The 21,743-nt window shown below is 42.4% G+C and overlaps 1 protein-coding gene across 1 annotated transcript in view; it reads right to left on the bottom strand.

The window, feature by feature from the left end:
- ttc7b (tetratricopeptide repeat domain 7B) overlaps window positions 1–21,743 on the bottom strand; it is a 350,185-nt gene that overhangs the window by 147,564 nt on the left and 180,878 nt on the right. The window contains exons 10-13 of the mRNA XM_072568076.1: window positions 18,057–18,174; window positions 14,653–14,710; window positions 10,251–10,323; window positions 7,903–8,063 (exon numbers count right to left, since the gene is read on the bottom strand). Coding sequence (XP_072424177.1) covers window positions 7,903–8,063; window positions 10,251–10,323; window positions 14,653–14,710; window positions 18,057–18,174 — 410 coding nt within the window. The remainder of the gene's footprint in view (window positions 1–7,902; window positions 8,064–10,250; window positions 10,324–14,652; window positions 14,711–18,056; window positions 18,175–21,743) is intronic.

Here is a 21,743-nt window from a genome sequence, read left to right as displayed (position 1 = left end):
GTATTGGACTGATAATGTAGCAAGACAGTTCATTTCACACAAAAGAGTATTCAAGCAAAAGCTAACACTGAACCAAAGGAGGCATTAGGAGGAGTGATTAAACACTTAATCAAAGAGAAAAATTTAACTAGGTCCTTAGTTCATCTAGTTTGGACTTAGTTTCAATCTAGTTTAGGACAGTAAACTTAAGGATAGCAACATTTGTAACACACTTTTGTGCTACTCCTTAAAATGGAAGGGCAATTACATCATTATCCCTCCAAGGGCAAAGTTAGATTCAATGTTGTTTCATCTGTAAGCTTTCACCCTTCTATTTTAATTCAGCTTCTAGATACTGAATAAATGCCACACACATCACCTGTCTGCATAGAAGCTGGCTTATTGTAGCTTCCAGTTAACAGTCTTACTTTTACTGCATACAGATTCAAATTCCAGCATTTCAACATTTCCAGGAGCTCTTAACGGTGGTGTCCTGGCCCAATTACCTCCAGGTGTTTAATCAGTGACTTTCCCTCCAACATCAGGTCAGTAGTAAATTATTTGATGACTGCACAATATTCAGCACCACTCATAACTCCTCAAGCACTCAAATTGCTTGGATGCATATGCAGCAAGGCCTGGGCATCATACAGGCTTGACAGTGTGTTGCTGGAAAAGCACAGCAGGTCAGGCAGCATCCGAGGAGCAGGAAAATCAACGTTTCTGGCCAGAGCCCTTCATTAGGAATGGGCACCCTCATTCCTGATGAAGGGCTCTGGTCCAAAATGAAGATTTTCCTGCTCCTCAGACCTCCAGCATCTGCAGTCCTCACTGTCTCCATCATGCAGGCTTGGGCTGTTGATATACCTGCCATGATTGAAAGGCAGAGCAGACTCAATGGGCCAATATATCTTCTGCTCTTAACTGGCGGGTAATATTTACTCCACCCAAGTGCCAGATGACGACCATCTACAGCAATAATGAAGCCAGCCATCTTTCTTTGATGTTCAGTGGCAGTACACTTGCTGAAGTCCTTGCAATCAATATCTTGGGGATTACCACTGACCAAAATCTGAACTCGCCATACAAAATACAAACGCAGGTTAGAGGCTGGGAACATGCCATGACCAAATGTGCTCCAGGAGCCTGCCTCTAGAAGGCCAAGTCAGGAATGTGAAGGAATATTCTCCACTTAATTGAATAGGTACAGCTGTAACACAAGAAGCTTGACACCAGGAGAAAAGCTTGCAGTTTGATTGCCTCTCCATCCACCCCCCTCCATCACCACCAATGTGCAGTAGCATGTAACAACTACAAAATGCAGCATAGTAACCTACCAAAGGCTCAGCAGACAGCAACCTGGACCAAACATCTACCAGCTGGAAGGATAAGGGCAGCAGATACATGGTAAAATTACCACCTGCAAATTCCATTCCAAGCCCCATACCATCCTGACTTGGGAATATATGACTGTTGCTTTACTGTCACTGCGTCAAATTCCTGATGTTCCCTTCTTAACAGCATTGTAGGCACCCTCATACTGTATTCCAATGACAGCAGCAGTTCAGGCAGCAACTCATTACTGTCTTTCAAGGGCCATTAGGAATAGGCAATTTATGCTGGCAATGCCCACTTCCCATGAGCAAATATCTTAAAATAAAATGTCAGCTTCCCCTTAAATGGTTCACATGGTTTGGGCTTCTAACATTGTCATCATTGCCGACAAGTTGCAACCCTAGGTGCCCTTTGCAGTGTCACCTGCAATCCATGCTGGTAAGATATGGAACATAATAGCAAAGGTGTCACCGAAGTAAAACATCTTAGACCAACATTGCATAATCAAGATCCTGGGTATGGCATTGAGAGACATCACTAATGAAGAAAAAGACCGGACCCTGGTCAGAGGCATCTGTCCATTGTGATGGAGACACAACTTGAGACTGCAGTATCTAAGTCTTATCAACCAGCTATACCTCAGCCAGAATGGCAGTAGAATAGATATGACCGGACGTTAAAAACAAAAACAGGTTGACCAAAGACAACCTGGGCTGGAGCAGAAAGGATTACAATGGACCAGGGAATTACCAGAATCTTGCTGCCCATTGTCCCACACTTCTACATTTGATCCATTTAGAAATTATGGTTTTGATTCCAAAGTCTAAATTGTTAATATAATTTGTAATGGGGGCACAGATGAGGATTTCAGCAGATGGTCTGAGATAGAGCAGAGACAGTTGAAGCCACAAGAATAGTAGCAGGCAGTCTTGATGTCAGCACAATGCCATACCTTTTACCTACCCTTGTCTAACATGAGCTTCTTTCAGCACAGGCAACCCATTTCCATCTACTTATGATCCCGATTAGCAGGTTTTTTTTCCTTCCTTGCTTACCATTATTTATCATTTTGTATGCCCAACTGTCTTTCTCTGCCCACCTATCACTTTACTCCTTAACCACTCCCCCATATTGTCATCAGCATAGATGCAGCCTCATCCTATCTGTGGATATCATGACAGTCCACAAACCTACTATGACAACTACTAGGGCAAAGTGAGGACCACAGATACTGGAGAATCAGAGTCGAAAAGTGCGGCGCTGGAAAAGTACAGCAGTCAGGCCGCATCCAAGGAGCAAGCGAGTCGACATTTCAGGCGTAAGCCCTTCATCAATTTATTTACTTATTGCAAGAGGGTTGGAATATAAAAGCAGCGATGTGCTTCTGACACTGTATAAAGCTCTAGTTAGGCCCATTTAGAATACTGTGTCCAATATTGGGCCCACACCTCATGAAGGACATACTGGTACAGGAGCATGACTAGTGGAAATTCACATGAATGATCCCTGGAATGGGAGGCCTAACATATGATGATCAGCTGAGGATCCTGGGATTGTATTCATTAAAGTTTAGAAGGTTGAGGGAAGATCCAATAAGACACTTATAAGAGGTTAACTCCAGGAAGGGTAAGAGAGGTTGGCAGCTAGTGCAGGACTCTTTTGTGGATATACCCATTTCAAACAGGTATGCTGTTTTGGAAAATGTAGGGGGTGATGGATTCTCAGGGGAACGTAACACGAACAGCCAAGTTTCTGGTATGGAGACTGGCTCTAATGCAACGAGGGGTATGTCGGCTTCCAAGAGATCAATTGTGTTAGGGGATTCTGTAGTCAGAGGTACAGACAGACATTTCTGTGGCTAGCAGAGAAAAAGCAGAATGATGTGTTGTTTCCCTGTTGCCAGGATCAAGGATGTCTGAGAGGGTGCAGAACGTTCTCACGGGGGAGAGGGGCCAGCAGGAGGTCATTGTCCACATTGGAACCAATGACATTGGAAGGGAAAAGGTTGAGATTCTGAAGGGAGATTACAGAGAGTTGGCAGAAATTTAAAAAGGAGGTCCTCAAGGGTAGTAATATCTGGATTACTCCCAGGGCTATGAGCGAGTGAGGGCAGGAAGAGGAGGATACAGCAGATGAATGCATGGCTGAGGAGCTGGTGTATGGGAGAAGGATTCACATTTTTGGATCATTGGAATCTCTTTTAGGGTAGAATCGACCTGTACAAGGAGGACGGATTGCACCTAAATTGGAAGGGGATTAATATACTGGCAGGGAAATTTGCTTGAACTGCTTGGGAGGATTTAAACTAGTAAGGTGTGGGGGAGGGGAAGGGGGGTAAGGGGTGGGGGTGGGGTTGGGACCCAGGGAGATAGTGAGGAAAGAGATCAATCTGAGACTGGTACAGCTGAGAACAGAAGTGAGTCAAACAGTCAGGGCAGGCAGGGACAAGGTAGGACTAATAAATTAAACTACATTTATTTCAATGCAAGGGGCCCAACAGGAAAGGCACATGAACTCAGAGCACGGTTAGGAACATGGGACTGGGATATCATAGCAATTACGGAAACATGGCTCAGGGACGGGCAGGACTGGCAGCTAAATGCTCCAGGATACAAATGCTAAAGGAAGGATAGAAAGGGAGGCAAGAGTGGCATTTTTGATAAGGGTTAGCATTACAGTTGTGCTGAGGGAGGATATTCCCAGAAATACATCCAGGGAAGTTATTTGGGTGGAACTGAGAAATAAGAAAGGGAAGATCACCTTATTGGGATTGTATTATAGACCCCCCCCAATAGTCAGAGGGAAATTGAGAAACAAACTTGTAAGGAGATCTCAGCTATCTGTAAGGATAAATAGGGTAGTTATGGTCAGGGATTTTAACTTTCCAAACATTGACTGGGGCTGCCATTGTGTTAAAGGTTTAGATGGAGAGGGATTTGTTAAGTGTGTACAAGACAATTTTCTGATTCAGTATGTGGATGTACTTACTAGAGAAGGTGCAAAACTTGACCAGCTCTTGGGAAATAAGGCAGGGCAGGTGACTTAGGTGTCAGTGGGGGAGCACTTTGGGGTCAGCGACCATAATTATATTTGTTTTAAAATCGTGATGGAAAAGGATAGACCAGATCTAAAAGTTGAAGTTCTAAGTTGGAGAAAGGCCAATTTTGACAGTATTAGGCAAGAACTTTCGAAAGCTGATTGGAGGCAGATGTCCGCAGGTAAAGGAACGGCTGGAAAATGGGAAACCTTCAGAAATGAGATAACAAGAATCCAGAGAACGTATATTCCTGTCAGGGTGAAAGGGAAGGCTGGTAGGTACAGGGAATGCTGGATGACTAAAGAAATTGTGGGTTTGGTTAAGAAAAAGAAGGAAGCATATGTCAGGTATAGACAGGATAGATCAAGTGTATCCTTAGAAGAGTATAAAGGAAGTAGGAGTATACTTAAGAGGGAAATCAGGAGAGCAAAACGGGGACATGAGATAGCTTTAGCAAATAGAATTAAGGAGAATCCAAAGGGTTTTCACAAACATATTAAGGACAAAAGGTAACTAGGGAGAGAATAGGGCCCCTCAAAGATCAGCAAGGCGGCCTTTGTGTGGAGCCACAGAAAATAGGGGAGATACTAAATGAATATTTTGCATCAGTATTTACTGTGGAAAAGGATATGGAAGATATAGAATTTAGGGAAATAGATGGTGACATCTTACAAAATGTCCAGATTACAGAGGAGGAAGTGCTGGATGTCTTGAAATGGTTAAAGGTGGATAAATCCACAGGACCTGATCAGGTGTACCCAAGAACTCTGTGGGAAGCTAGAGAAGTGAATTCTGGGCCTCTTGTTCAGATATTTGTATCATCGATAGTCACAGGTGAGGTGCTGGAAGACTGGAGGTTGGCAAACGTGGTGCCACTGTTTAAGAAAGGCAGTAAAGACAAGCCAGGGAACTATAGACGAGTGAGCCTGACCTCGGTGGTGGGCAAATTGTTGGAGGGAATCCTGAGGGATAGGACGTACATGTATTTGGAAAGGCAAGGACTGATTCGGGATAGTCAACATGGCTTTCTACGTGGGAAATCATGTCTCACAAACTTGATTGAGTTTTTTGAAGCAGTAACAAAGAAGATTGATGAGGGCAGAGCGGTAGATGTGATCTATATGGACTTCAGTAAGGTGTTCAATAAGGTTCCCCATGAGAGACTGATTAGCAAGGTTAGATCTCATGGAATACAGGGAGAACGAGCCATTTGGATGCAGAACTGGCTCAAAGGTAGAAGACAGAGGGTGATGGTGAAGGGTTGTTTTTGAGACTGGAGGCCTGTGACCAGTGGAGTGCCACAAGGATCGGTACCTGGCCCTCTACTTTTTGTCATTTACATAAATGATTGGGATGCGAGCATAAGAGGTACAGGTAGTAAGTTTGCAGATGACATCAAAATTGGGAGGTGTAGTGGACAGCAAAGAGGGTTACCTCAGATTACAACAGGATCTGGACCAGATGGGCCAATGGGCTGAGAAGTGGCAGATGGAGTTTAATTCAGATAAATTCGACGTGCTGCATTTTGGGAAAGCAAATCTTAGCAGGACTTATACACTTAATGGTAAGGTCCTCGGGTGTGTTGCTGGACAAAGTGACCTTGGAGTGTAAGTTCATAGCTCCTTGAAAGTGGAGTCGCAGGTAGATAGAATAGTGAAGGAGGCGTTTGGTATGCTTTCCTTTATTGGTCAGAGTACTGAGTACAGGAGTTGGGAGGTCACGTTGCGGCTTTACAGGACATTGGTTAGGCCACTGTTGGAATATTGCATGCAATTCTCATCTCCTTCCTATCGGAAAGATGTTGTGAACGTTGAAAGGGTTCAGAAAAGATTTACAAGGATATTGCCAGGGTCGGAGGATTTGAGCTATAGGGAGAGGCTGAACAGACTGGGACTGTTTTCCCTGGAGTGGTGGAGGCTGAGGGGTGACCTCATAGAGGTTTACAAAATTATGAGGGGCATTGATAGGATAAATAGACAAAGTCTTTTCCCTGGGATTGGGGAGTCCAGTACTAGAGGGCACAGGTTTACGGTGAGAGGGGAAAGATATAAAAGAGACCTAAAGGGCAACTTTTTCACGCAGAGGGTGGTACGTGTATGGAATGAGCTGCCAGAGGATGTGGTGGAGGCTGGTACAATTGCAACATTTAAGAGGCATTTGGATGCGTATATGAATAGGAAGGGTTTGGAGGGATATGGGCCGGGTACTGGCAGGTGGGACTAGATTGGGTTGGGATATCTGGTCGGAATGGACGGGTTGGACTGAAGGGTCCGTTTCCACGCTGTACATCTCTATGACTCTATGATGCATGGCTTACAAAGGGTGGATGCTGGGAAGTTGCTTCTGTTAGGCAGGGAGACTAGGATCCGTGGGCATAGCCTTAAAATTAGAGGGGGTCAATTTAAAATGGAAATGAGGAGACATTTCTTTTACCAGAAAGTAGTGGGCCTGTGGAATTCATTGCCACGGAATGCAGCGGATGCCAGGACGTTGGCTGCCTTCAAGTCAGAGATTGATAAATTCTTGATCTCTCAAGGAATTAAAGGCTACACGGAGAGTACGGGCAAGTGGAATTGAAAAGCCTATCAGCCATGATTAAATGGCAGAGTGGACTTTATGGGCCAAACGGCCTTGCTTCCACTCCTATGACTTATGGTCTTATACCTCTCCTGCTCCTTGGATGCTGCCTAACCTGCTAGGCCTTTCCAGCACCACACTTTTTGACTATGACAACTTCTAACAAGTACAAAGGATCCTACACCCACAATCAACAGGACCAACATTATGTTCAAAATACCGTGTAAAGACTGCCAAAAACACTATATAAGGGCAATTAGGAAGGAAAGTAGCCACCAGGTTACGCGAACACCAACTAGATACCAAGAGACATGATCAGCTATCACTTGTATGACTTCACACAGACAATGAAGGTCGCCATTTTGACTGGGGCTCCGAATTATTCGAGGACAAGCCAAACAGAGACATGCAAAGGAATTCCTGGCACTCAATCTGGAACTCCATTAACACACATATAGATTTGAACCCCATTTACCAACCACTAAGAAACAGAACCAACAACAAAACTGGAAATGACATCACCAACCCCAGCAGACCCAGACAGATAAATAGCAAGCGGGACAGAACACCAACACTTCACCGGAGGCTCACTGATGGTGCTATCTAGAATGGTGAAGAAATGTTGGTGAATAAACTTACCAGCTCAGCGAGCAAATCAACAACCTCACCTTATCCTACCGTCTACTAGTTCTGAAGAAGGGTCACTGGACCAAAACATCAAATCTGCTTTCTCTCCACAGATGCTACCAGAGTTGCTGAGGTTCTCCAGCAATTTCTGTTTTTGTTATGTTATCAGCTCTGTGTCAAACATGAAGACCAAGTTTAAATACACTGTTTCAACCTCATAAATACTCTTTGCTTCAGTGACCTATGCTGAAGTAAACCTTATTGATTCCCCATTAGCATTTCACTGTACCTAGGTACATGTGACAATAATAAATCAAATCAAAGAACCAAAAGGGTTAGGTACTCACACAAAGTGTTCAGGATATTCACTCAGTGCCATGTCGATAATGTTTACAGCATCATGATAGTGCTTCTGCGCTGAAAGAAGCAATGCCAGTAGGTGCAAGGAGTTCACATCATCTCCCTGCAGTTGCAAAGCTTGTCGAACATAACCCAGTGCTTCTGGGATCTGAAAGCAATACACAGCGTTACACAGTAAATAAGGCAACAAGCCTGGAGCACAGTGAAATCCTGTGAAAGTATTGCGCTCAATTTACAGCTGTTTTCAGTCTCATTCCATGATTTGCAAACATTGAATCACTTGATTCCTGTGATCAGAAAACATGAATTTGTGGAAACAAGTCAGATGAAAAATTGAAACCAATGATACCTATAAGCGGGTCAGAGCTAACAATACTGCCCTCCCCACTTTAAACTGAAGAAAACTGTTTAAAGTTCTGTGGAATACACATTCAATTGATAGCTTATTTTTTCCAGAATACGGTTCTTAATTTTCTCAAAATCAAAGTCATGACTGCTACTGCTTTACTGGAGACCTCTTGAAACTTTCCCTGATGGTGACAGCAGAGTGTGTGGTTGAGTAGCAGAAAGATCAGGAATGCGAAACTTCGATTGCTACAAACATCAGTCCCTAACTGCCCTGGAAAGTGGATCATTAAGAGGCAACCAAGTTGGTTATGATAGTATAGTGGTTACATCTCTGGACTAGAAGTCCAGAGCCTAGTCTGATAATCTAGAAACAGGAGTTATCATGGCAACAGTGGAACTTAAAATTAACTGATCAAATAAATCAAGATGAGAATTACACATTTATTAATGATGTCACCTAATTATCAAGGTATCAGAAAAACCCAAGTGGTTTACCATTTCCATGAGAGAATAAGATCGACCATCCTTACCCATTTGTCTTACTTGGGATTCTACATCCATAGCAAAGTGGTTGACTCTTATCTGCCCTATAGTGACGTCACAAGTTATCCAGTTATATAAAACCACAAGGGCTAAGGTATATCACGTGGACTTCAAAATGTGGCAGGTCACCATCTTCCCAAGGAGGGACTGGTAATAAATATTGCCCTTAGCAGTAACGCTCACATCAAATGAATGAAATTTCAAAAATGATGACACACAACATTCCCTGATTTTTTTTGTTGTATACCAATAATTTAAACAGGCATTACTTTTCAATTTTTTAACTTCTGGGTTACTGCACAGTTTACAGAAAGGAGTAATCACTTGTGTTGGAGTCACAAGAACACACAATTGGAGTAGGCCATTCAGCCCACCGAGCCTGTTCGATCATTCATGATGATCATGGCTGATCTTCCTCTTTGATATCTTTTTCCCTCACTAACTCCATATCCCTTTCTGTCATTGGCATTTAGAAGTCTGTTGTTGTCTAGTGTAAACACTGTACTTTTTTAGTCTGGAAATTTTGATTGTGGAATGATATGGGAGTCGGAGACTTTACAATTGTGAATCAGTTACTCTGTCAATCTTGCATGCAAGTGGAAGTACTTAGAGAAGGAAGAACAAGGAGCAGCAAATCCTGATAATCTAAAAGGAGACGGACTACCAAACTGCTCCACAGTCTTTTCCTCTGCCCATAAATTTTTTGTGACTGTATGTTTGTAGGAGGAGTTTAATAAAAGGATTAGCATTTTAACTGGTAGAATTATAAGTTGATTGTTCATAATTCTTTACCTGTAGCTAAAATCTATTTATTTGCAATAAAAGTAATTTTTCTTAAGCACAGGCCTAGTTTCTGTACTTTCTGTCAACTTCGGTCTAAAAAAACTGCTAAGTTAGGGAGCTGTGTACACTAATCTTTGGAATTTTGTGCCTTGAAGGAATGGAAAAATTTTGCAATTCGTTAAATTCGTTGTCTACATACTTTTTAAAGGTATATTTCTAAATCATCACAATTTGTCCTTTATACCTTCAGCATTTCTTTTGCTCAAATTTAACATCCCTGGGTTCAGATTCAACTACTTTACTTTCAAACACAATGTAAATGCTCCCATATTATGGTCACTCACCACTAAAGGTGTGTAGTTTTGGCTAGGTAAGGGTGGGCGTTTCCCTTTCCTAATGAACCAGTGAGCTTTTTGTAACTAAATCAATGCAACAATCTTGAAATTGTTCCTGACCACAAATCAGTAATTTATTAAAAGCAAGGTCACAGCATGCCACAGTGGGATTAGAACTCATCATCTCTGAATTGTTTGCCTCATTTCTCACCCTCTATACGACTCTACCCCCTATACTCCTTGAATAACCTCATCTCAAACTGTTAAAGAAAGTGGCAAATCACTGAACATGTTAAAGAAACCAAGGTACGAAGTCAAGTACTCACCTGCCTTGATATAGCAAGCTGAAGAGCCAGGTAGAAAGCAGCCTGGTGATCAGTTGGACATAACCCATGAGCTCTGGGGTGCCAAGGTGACAGAAAAGGCAACAATGAGTGTTTAAAGACTTGCTTTTGTCTGAGAAAATCAATTTAAAGAGGAAATACTCTACAGCAGACAAAATTATTTTCCTGCTGGTGTTTTCTTAACAAAATAACATAAATAGGTGCAGGAACAAGCCATAGAGCCTACGCCATCAGTCAGGAAGATCACATTTCACCTTCAATTTCAATTCGACTTAACCCTTATAATCACACGTTTCCCTAGAGAGTTCAAAACCAGGGCATTCTCAGCTTTGAATATACTCAACTAAGATTTCACAGCTCTCTGTGTCTGAGAATCATAATGCCCACAATCCTTTGAAGGAGAAATTTCTCCTCATCTGAGTTTAAAATGGCAGACTCCTTTGTCATTTGTTAATGTTCCCGAGCTCTCGGCTGACCAGTAGGAGGAAACATTCTTTCACCATTATGTTGAAAAGCCTTCTCAGACCGATGATGCTTGAACAAACTAATTTCAGTTTCTGAAATCTAAAGGTACAGGCCCATCCTTTTCAAAGTCTCTGTTGAACACGGGATAGCAGGAAGGGACACTCGTCCCGAAACATTGACTCAGACTTCTGTCCACAAATGAGTTTTTCCAGCAATTTCTGTTTTCTTTAGGGGATAGCAGGGTCTGATTTCCAGTGTGCTACATCAGTGAGTTGTGACAGTTGGGACCATATTTATTAAGGCAGGTGACTGGAAAGAAAACAGAAGTTCTGCTAACACAAAATGGCATTATCAGTGCTGTACATGGAATTCCTGGCAAGGCCAGGGTCCAGTTTCTTTATTTCTAATAGTACTTGTAAGTTTTCCGAACCTGTAGCAATTTTTGTGATTTATACTGTTAACAAATAAAATATTTGTTTATCATTTCTGCCATTTCTTTATTCCTATTATAATTTATCCTGTCTCAGACTCCATGAGATTGGCATTTACTGTCATCACTCTCGACTATTTCACATACATGTAGCTCTTAAAATTTGCTTTTATTATTCTTAGTAGTTTACTCAAATTCTAAACAAAAACTGAAAGAACTGCAGATGCTTTAAATCAGAACCAAATACAAAAATTGCTGGAAAAGCTCAGCAGGTCTGGCAGCATCTGTGAAGAGAAATCAGAATTAACATAACAGGTCCGGTGACGTTTTGTCAGAATGGCGCAAGTTATAAGGAAGAGCAGGTGAAACTTTGATGGACGTGGAAGGCTCCTTTGGGGCCTTGGATAATGGTGAGGGGGGAGGTGTGGGCGCAGGTTTTGCAATTCCTGCGGTGGCAGGGGAAGGTGCCAGGAGGGAATGGTGGGTTGTTAGGAGGTGTGGACCTGACCAGGTAGTTGTGGAGGGTACAGTCTTTACGGAAAGTGGATAGGGGTGGGGAGGGAAATATATCCCTGGTGGTGGGGTCCATTTATAGGTGGCAGAAATGTTGGCAAATAATGCGATTTATGCGGAGGTTGGTGGGGTGGCAGGTGAGGACCAGGGGAGTTCTGTCCTTGTTGCGGTTAGAGGGGTAGGGTTGAGGTGCGGGACATGGATGAGATGCGTTGGAGGGCATCTTCAACCACATGGGAGGGGAAGTTCCGCCTTGAAAGAGGAAGGCCATCTAGTGTGTGCTGTGGTGGAACTGGTCCTCCTGGGAGCAGGTGTGGCTGAGGCGGAGGAATTGGAAATATGGGATGGCATTTTTGCAAGAGGTAGGATGGGAGAAGGTGTAATCCAGGTAGCTGTAGGAGTTGGTGGGTTTGTAGAAAATGTCAGTGTTAAGTTAGTCATCGTTGATGGAGATGGAGAGGTCCAGAATGGGGAAGGAAGTGTCAGAGATGGTCCAGGTGATTTTAAGGTCGGGTGGAGTTAATGAACCGTACAACCTCTTTGTGGGAGCACAAGGTGGTGCCAATGCAGTCATCAATGTAGCAGAGGAAGAGATGGGGACTGGTGCCAGTGTAACTCTGGAAGATGGACTGTTCTACGTTGCCAACAAAGAGAGAGGCATAGCTGGGGTCCATACGCTTTCGTTTCAAGGAAGTGGGAGGATTTGGAGGAGAAATTGGTGAGGACCAGTTCAACCAAAAGAATAAGAATGTCAGTGGAAGGGTACTGGTGGGGATGTCAGGAGACGAAGAAATGGACGGCTTGGAGGCCCTGGCCATGGTAGATGGATGCGTAGAGGGATTGAACGTCCATGGTAAGATGAGGTATCGGGGGCCGGGGAAACGGAAGTCTTGGAGGAGATGGAGGGCGCGAGTGGTGTCCCGAATGCATGTGGAGAGTTCCTGAACCAGGGAGGAGTAGGACAGTATCGAGGTAGGTGAAGATAAATTCAGTGGGGCAGGAGCAGACAGAGATGATTGGTCGGCCGAGGTAGTCAGGCTTGTGAACCTTGGGTAGGAGGTAGAACCGGGCGATGCAGGGTTCCCAAACTATGAGGTTGGAAGCTGTGGGTGGGAGATCCCCTGAGGTGATCAGGTTGTGTATGGTCTGGGAGGTGATGGTTTGGTGTTGGGGAGTGATGTCACGGTCAAGGGGGCGGTAGGAGGAGGTGGGGTAAAGGTGATAGGTCGGAGAGGAGGGTGGAGCGGATAGGTGGGAAGTTGGGAAGGCCCCCTAACAACCCACCCTCCTCTGCCACCGCAGGAATTGCAAAGCCTGCGGCCACACCTACCCACCTCCCCCCTCATCTCCATCCAAGGCCCCAAAGAAGCGCTCCACATCCATCAAAGTTTCACCTGCACTTCCACACATATCATTTACTGTATCCGCTGCTCCCGATGCGGTCTCCTCTACACTGGCGAGACCGGACGCCTTCTCGTAGAGCGCTTCAGAGAACATCTCTTGGACACACACACCAATCAAATCCACCACCTTGTAGCCGAAAATTTCAACTCTCCCTCCCACTCTGCCGAGAACACGCAGGTGCTGGGTTTCCTCCATCGCCACTCCCTTACCACCCGACGCCTGAAGGAAGAATGTCTCATCTTCCGTCTTGGGACCCTTTAACCCCAAGGCATCAATGTGGACCTCACCAGTTTTCTCATTTCCCCTCCCTCCAGTTCCAGCCTTCCAGCTCAGCACTGTTCTCATGACCTGTCTCATCTGTCAACCTTCCTTCCCATCCATCTACTCCACCCTCCTCTCTGACCTCTCACCTTTACCCCCACCGCCATCCACCTATAGCACTCTCAGCTACCTTCTCCCCAGGCCCACCCCTCTCCCATTTATCTCTCCACCCCTGAGGCTCCCAGCCTCATTCCTGGTGAAGGGCCTTTGCCTGAACCGTCGATTCTCCTGCTCCTTGGATGCTGCCTGACCTGCTGTGCTTTTCCAGCACCACTCTAATCTTGATTCTAATCTCCAGCATCTGCAGTAGCCACTTCTGCCAAGTTATGAGGAATGGTCAGTGGACCCAAAACGCTAACTGATTTCTCTTCACAGATGCTGCTAGACCTGCTGAGTTTTTCCAGCAACTTCTGTTCTTGTTACTCTCATATTCACTTACTTGCCCTTAATACACTTTTGGTCATCATATGATAGCTTCCAAAACTTTCATAATCCTCATGCTTTTTAATCATCTTGGCATCATTATAAGCCATTTTTTAATATTGAAAAATATCCTTTAACTGCTTTGGTTGGCCACAGAGGGATAATTTTTCTGTTGATTTTTTATTTCTCATTGGAATGCATATTTGTTCAGAATTATGAAATATTTCTTCAAGTATTTACCTCAATATCTTTTAATCCAATTTTCCAATGTACTTGACACCTCTGCAATTGGCTTTATTTGAGACTTTTGCAGTTCGGGACATTACTCTCAAATTCAATATGGTGGGAGAGCCAAGTGATGTAACATTTATAAGCAGTATGCCATGGTCTTCTGAGAATGCAACAAATAACTTGAGCAAGTTACTTTACTCTGCAGCTGACTGCATCTCAAAGTAGACTGTTCCGTTTTCTCAGTGCTAACATCTCTCCCATGGTGAGCAGAGAGACACCCGAAAAAGAACTTTAATGCTCACAATTCATTCCCACTGCTTTACCTCCATGTTCTGGTGACACTCCTTTTGCCGTAAGTGACGACTATCAGACACCTACACAAATATATGCTCCCATTAATCCTAAAAATAGGCTAAAAGTTGCTAGCATTTACTTCGTAGTAGGAAACTCTCAACTGGAGTGCTCAGAGAGGTGTTGTGTGCAATTAAAGCTTGCAAGCAAAATATCTCATCCATTTTAGTTGTCATGGTAACCGTAAGAATTATATATTACATTTTTCAAATGTGTTTATTTACTTTGTTTTTTTTAAACACACACCTCTGAAATGCTCGAAGTGCTTTTTTCTGGAGGTCCTCTTGCATTCCTCTCAATGTAGCTTTAAAAAAAAATCAATGACTTGTTAATAAAATGAGCACAGACCATGAATTGAAATATCAAATGAGAAAATGCAGCAAACACTCAGCAGATCTGGCAGCCTCATGTCTGATGAAAGGTCACAGACCTGAAATGGTAACTGCTTTTCTCTTGATAGATCCTGCCAGTTCTGCTGAGCATTTCCTGTTTTACTTCAGATTTCCAGCACCCACAATATTTTGCATCTATATTCTGTTAATCAAAGACTCAGCAGGTAAACATCTAGTGATAAAGCTGGGGTCTAAAATAGACAAAATGGACTGGAATATTACAGGTGAGAAAACATTTACTCCACTTTCACTGGTTGGGTTGGGGAGGTAGAGAAAGTCTTTGACGTGGTAGCAGCCTTGAATTGTTCCAACATCGCCAGGATTCCTGGACACTACTATGGGCAACCTTGGAGGGACATATAAAGAAATTGGAGATGGGGGAGGGGTGGAAAAAGGCTGTTTAGCAGAGTCAATAATGATTCAATCAAGTAACGAAGAAATCGTTTACTTTTCGATTGACGTGGGGAAGGCCACGGGTCACAAACATATTGCGTAGGCTGGACTGTGGAGTGATTTTAGGTGGGAGATCATGCAATCATATCCTCCTGTGATACATGCAACCAGGGTTGGTAGCCCCCAACTGGGACCACAAAATGTACTTGTACTTGCATCGCGTACAACATGGCTTTTAATGAGTTTCCAGGGCATGGAGGCAAAGCATGGGAACTGCAATGTTCAAGTCCACCAGATTCAGTGAGGCTTATGACTTTAAAACTGAGAATAGTCAAAATCTGTATGAGACTAGAGAGAGAATGGGAGCGCAAGATCAGTACCTGTTGGGACAACCGCATGAGGCAACAAGGCAGTTGCTAATAATAAAGGACAGCTTGAAAAAGGAAGCCTGTGGAAGTTCAACACATCACATGAATGGAACATCACAAATATTGACAAAACACAGGCAGCCCTGCCTAGCTTGGAATATGACTGGGGTCCCATGCTCACCTTTGATAGTCAATTTCACAAGTGATTTCAGTTATTTGGATAGACTAGAGAGCTAAGACTAAGAGGAGCTTTAATAGAAGCATATAAATTTAAGGGTATAGAGTAAGTAAGGAGATATTGTTTCTAATGACTAAAGCATTGTTAATCAAAGGTGATTGGCAGAAGAACCACTTTCTTCAGGATTCACTACTCAATAGAATTGTAAATATCAATTCATAGAAACAGGAAAACACAAATTAGCTCCTTGAACCTGCTCCACAATTAAAGAAGATCATGATGCTATACATTCACCTTTGCTTCAAATCACTTAGTACCTCTGCTTCATAGAAATCTTTCAACCTCAGATTTTAAACAAAATAATCAACTTCCGTTTGTGGAAGATAGCTTTGTATGCAGAGTGTTTCCTACTTTTATTCCCCAAAAGACTTGACTCTATTTTTAAAACCATGTCTTTTTCAGTTATAGTTTCCCCAGTTATATAGCCTATGGTCTCCTTAGTATTTTGAAAATTTAAATCAAATCGTTCCATCATGGTTGAAATTGCAAAGACTACAACCTCAGTTTCTGTATTTAGTGCATTGAATTTAACAGTGAGAGCCAGGTGTCATTCTGGTGAGTCCATATAGCATGCTATCCAAGACCAATGTATCCTTCCCTGAGGTGTGGTGCCCAGAGCTGAACATGGCACTTCGGGTGTTTGTAAAGTAAGCATCACAAACATTCCAACCCGTTCTGTTTGCAGTTCTCTGAATATACTAACCAGCATTCTATTAGTCTTTTTCATGAGTTTTGTATTTGATTATGATATTTTACTGATCTATGTACACAGACCCCTAATTACTTTTTGACCTCTACACTTTCTAGCTTTCCAACACTTAGAACGTATTTTGTTGTTCTATCCTTTATAGATCAAAAGTGGAAGATCCCACACTCAAAAATATTGAAATCCATTTGTCATAGCCTTCTTGATTCACTTTATTTATATCTCTTTGGAATTTTATGCTTCCTTCTATAATGTTAAAATGCTGACAATCTTTGTGTCATTTGCAAACTTATGAAGCACTCTGCCCTGTGATCTAAGCTGTGAATAATTATAGTTAATACTTAAGGTTCCAAAATGTAATCATAGTTTCCAAAAAGGAATTGAATTGTTGAATTATGTAGATAAAGAATTTAGGACTTAGTGAAAGATCAGGGGTGTGGGACTGACTGAATTGTCCTCTGACAGAATTGGCATAGACTCAATGCCTTGAATAGCCTCCTGTCTGTGTCCTGCCAATTTGAGATAATTTGAGGATGCAACTGAGGTGTTGTATTAAAAATTTGTGCATGAACTAGGAAAGATATAACTGATATCCTTTCTTCTTGCCCCAAACCGATTTAAGACATCAACACAAACTACTGGAGGAACTCAGCAAGTTTAGCAAGATCTACAGCCAGAGAAACAGTATTAATACTTCAAGTTCAATGACTCTTCTATGGAGCTGAAGAGGACTGGAAAATGAAACGTTTTTACCCTGCAGTGTTCCAGTGAAACCTAGTGCATGCTAGAGGACACCATCTTACTTTTGATTCGATACTTTTAGCTTTCGGGGCTCAACACTGCATTCAAGAACTTCAGGGCATGAACACAATCCTCCATTTTTATTATCCTCCATCAGGTGTCTTGATGGCATGGACTTGCTCTCAGCAAAGGTGACCTATTTTCAACTATTCACACCTATCAATAATATCAGTTTGCATCTATGTCTACCTTTAATAACTTTAATATTCCACTTGTGCTTTGCTGTGGATGCCCTTACCATCTGTTCCACTCATTTCTCTTCCTGCTCAACAGCATATAAACCATTATTTTCCAGCCTCTTTCAGTTCCAAAGACAACTCAGCCAGGTCAAAAGATTAACTCTGTTTCTCTTGCTACAGATACTGCCAGACCCGCTGAGTTACTCTAGAGCTTTGTTTTTATTTTAGATTTTCATCATTGGCAGTATTTTGCTTGTAAATGGTTTGAAACGATACGGTAAGCCTGACACATTTCCTGAATTAATAATTCAAGGTGAATGGCCAAGCCCCAATGGTCACTGTGCAGGATACCACAAAGCTGAGGTTAACTGGCACCAGATTTAGATGTCGAATGCTTAGTAGGAAAAAGGCAGGAAGATAAGGAGCTATGCAGCTCTGGGAAAAAAAGACAAGTTAGAGGAGCAAAAGGAATTATTCCTAATTTCTCCATGAGAATACAGGGAGGACTACATCGCACTGTATAAATCATAAGGCCATGCTGCCAAGTTTTGTGACTTTATATGATGCCCTTACCATCTGTGGCTTGGAGACTGTAGGTTAAGCCAAGTGCTAAGAAACCTTTGGCCCGAAACTCAGGTTCTTTTTCATTCATCTCTGTTACCATCTTAGCAAACTGCTCACCCTCTTCTAACTGGAAAAGAAAAACAAAAACAGAGATCATGTTAAAAAACAATGATTATGACCAAAAAAAGGGCAAAGTAGCTGCTGGTTTCTGAATCCACATTTTCAGAAAACATAGAATGGTCACATTTGGCCTGACATGCCTGTGCTAGTTCTCTGAAGGAGCAATTCATCTTGTATCACTGATGTTTCCCCATGATGCTGGATATACCTTCTTTATGGATAATGAGTCTGCTTCCACTATATGTTGCATTCAGATCCCAAACAATTTTTGCTTTCATGTCTTTATTGTTTCTTTTGTCAAAAACCTTAAAGTATTCACTCTGGTCTTAGATCCTTCTACCAATGGAATAGTTTTTCCCCACCCTCTTCAGACTCATGATTTTGAATACCTCTGTCGGACCTTCTGTAAACTTACCTGAAGAAAACAGTCTCAACTTCTTTCACTGAATTGGGTCAATTAGCTCAATTGATTGGACAGCTAATTTGCAATGCAGATAACACCAACAACATTGGTACAATTCCCACACTGGGCTGAGATCACCATAAAGTACTCTCCTTCCCAACCTCTCCCTTCACCTGAGGTGTGGTCACCTCGGGTTAACCAATTCCAGCCTCTAAACAGAAAGCAGCCTATGGTCTGATAGGACTATAGTAACTTTACCTATATGTAACTGAAGCACATTCTTTAAGGTCTTCATATTCTTCCTAAAGAATGATGCAAAGGTTGGAACTAAATGTGTCAGTTGAGGCCAAACTAGTGTTTTGTACAAATTTGACACGAGTTCCATTTTGTACTCTATGCCTATGCAAACAAGTTAAAAATCACACAATACCAGGTTACAGTCCAACAGGTTCATTTGGAAGTACTAGCATTTGGAGCACTGCTCCTTCATCAAAAGTCTAAGAGCTTTTTGTCTATTATCTGCTGTATCAACCCAACATATCAACGTTAATGATTTAAGCACAAGTGCATTCAGGTCCCTTTGCTCTTGCATCTCTTTCAGAATTGCACCCTTTTGTTTTATAGTGTCTGTATTTTTTCTACTGAATTGAATTATTTCACACTTCTCTGCATTAAATGTCACCTGCCATTTAAACCCCCTTCCAGCAACCTATCCCCTTGTCAAGTTCACAATATTTCTACAACATTCATCCTTCAACCAAGGTAAGAAAAATATCAGTTCTTTCTCACATTGCTATTTACGGGATAGTTGTGTAAGTAGTAACTGCATGAAGTTCCGATTAATATTTATAAAGGAGTCTAGGAATGTATTAATTAAAGAAAAACTTGTATTCACACCATGCCTCACTGCTCTTCAGGATGCCCCAAAGCACTTTACAGCAAATTAAGTGCTTTTTAAGTACAGCCACTGTTTTAAGTCAGGAAACACATCAGACTGCGAATACCCTTGCCAACTTTTATAGGTGCGTCATCGAGAGCCTTATGTCTGGATGTATCACCACCTGGTATGGCAACTGTAGCATTCAAGATCGGAGACGGTTACACAGAGAGGTGAACTCAGCCCAGACAATCACAAAGGCCAACTTCCTATCTATAGAAACCATCTACCAGACCCGCTGTCAATGAAAGGCCGCCAGCATTCTCAAAGATCCATCCCACCCTGGCAATGCTTTTCGACAACCTCTATCATTGGGGAGAAGGTACAGAACCCTGAATATATGCACCAGCCGGTTTCACAACAGTTTCTATCCTACTGTTGGTAGGATACTGAATGGACTCACAAACTCTTAGCATCCGCCTGTACCTGTGCTTTTGTTTTTGCTGCTGTTTACTTATTATTTATTTATCTATGCTACCTAACTCTGTGATCTGCCTGTATTGCTCGCAAGACAAAACTTTTCACTGTGCCTCGGTACACGTGACAATAAATTCAATTCAATTTCCATCTAGCCAAGACCCACAAACAACAATTAAAGATGGCATTGCACGCAAGTCTCTGGAATGGAACTTGAAACTCAATCTTCTGACTTAGAAAATTCTAACTCAAATTATTTGCAGGAAGGCTCTATAGAGCATTAGTATTTCTTGTGATAATCTCTCAATAATCTAAGATTTGAAGCACTTAGCTTTAGAATCACTGACAGCTGTTCAGCTCTAGATTAGTGTGGTGCTGGAAAAGCACAGCCGGTCAGGCAGCATCCGAGAAAAATCAATGTTTCAGGCAAAAGCCCTTCATCATTGCCCGGCTATTCAGCCCCTTGAGCCCTTAAAACAATTCGATGAGATAATGGCTGATGTGAATATTCTGCTTCTATTCACATGACTTGGCTCTAGATCACTTGATAACCTTGGCTAAAAAGAAACCATTAAAACTAAAACAAATTAAAGAACTGCAGATACTGGAAATCTGAAACTGAAAAACAGAAATTGTCAGAAGCTCAGCAGGTCTGACGGCATCTGTGGAGAAAGAAACAACTGATGTTTAGAGTCCAGTGACCCTTCTTCAGAACACTGAAGGATCACTGGACTCGAAATGCTAACTCTGTTTCTTCCAAGATCGTGCTAGACTGGCCATGTTTCTCTAGCAATTTCTGTTTTTGTTTAAGAAACTGTTCATCTCAGATTTAAATTCATTGAGATCACATGCTAAGAGTTTGAGTGTCCATTCAGTGCGCTAACAACAGTAGGATAGAAACTGTTGTGAAACTGGCTGGTGCACGTGTTCAGGCTTCTGTACCTTCTCCCCGATGGTAGAGATGTGATCTCAATGAATTTAAATCTGAATTTATGGAAGAGTTCCACATATCTATAATGCTTTGAAGGAACAAGTTTTTTTTTTAATTCCCCCATTGGATGTGGGTGCATTCCCTGCCCCTAGCTGCCCTTGAGAAGGTGGTAATCTGTCTTCTTGAACCAATGCAGTCCATGTGCTGTAGGGAGACCCACAATGCCAGGGAAGTTTTATGTCTTGATTCAGTGTCATTGGATTGTTCCAAATCAGGATGCTGAATAGCTTGGAAAGAAAATTGCAGTGATAGTGTTCTCATGTATCTGTTGCCCTTGTCCTTCTAGATGGAAGCTATTGTTGGCTTGGAAATGCTGGTGAAGGACCTTTGGTGAAATTTTGCAGTGCCTCTTGCAGATGGTACATACCACTAATAGTAAGCATCAGTGGTGGAGTGGATAATTGTGGATATGGCCCCAAATCAGGTGGCTACTTTGTCCTGGATGATATCAAGCTTCTTGAATGCTGATAGAACTGCATCTATCCAGGAAAGGAGAAAGCATCCCCACTATGCTCTTGACTTGTCCCTTGTGGACAGACTTTGGGAACCAAGGGATGAGTTACTTACTACAGGACTCCTAGCCTTTAACCTCCTCTTGTAGTCACTGTATTTATATGGTTGGTCCAGTTTCTGGTCAACAGTAAATCTTAGGAAGTTGATAGTGGGGGGATCCAGTCATTGAAATATCACTGAACGTCAATGTATACAGTCAGAATTTCTCTTCTTGGAAATGATCATTGCCTGGCATTTGTATGGCGTGAATGTTATTTGCCAAGTTTCAACCCAAACCTGGAATTTGTTCAGGTTTTGCTTCATTTGAACAGACAC

This window comes from Chiloscyllium punctatum, chromosome 4, assembly GCF_047496795.1.
Source record: "Chiloscyllium punctatum isolate Juve2018m chromosome 4, sChiPun1.3, whole genome shotgun sequence".
In the NCBI taxonomy this organism is placed as follows: Eukaryota; Metazoa; Chordata; class Chondrichthyes; order Orectolobiformes; family Hemiscylliidae; genus Chiloscyllium; species Chiloscyllium punctatum.
The sequence above is the reverse complement of the archived record's forward strand: the minus strand, read 5'-3'. Positions and strand labels throughout refer to the sequence as shown.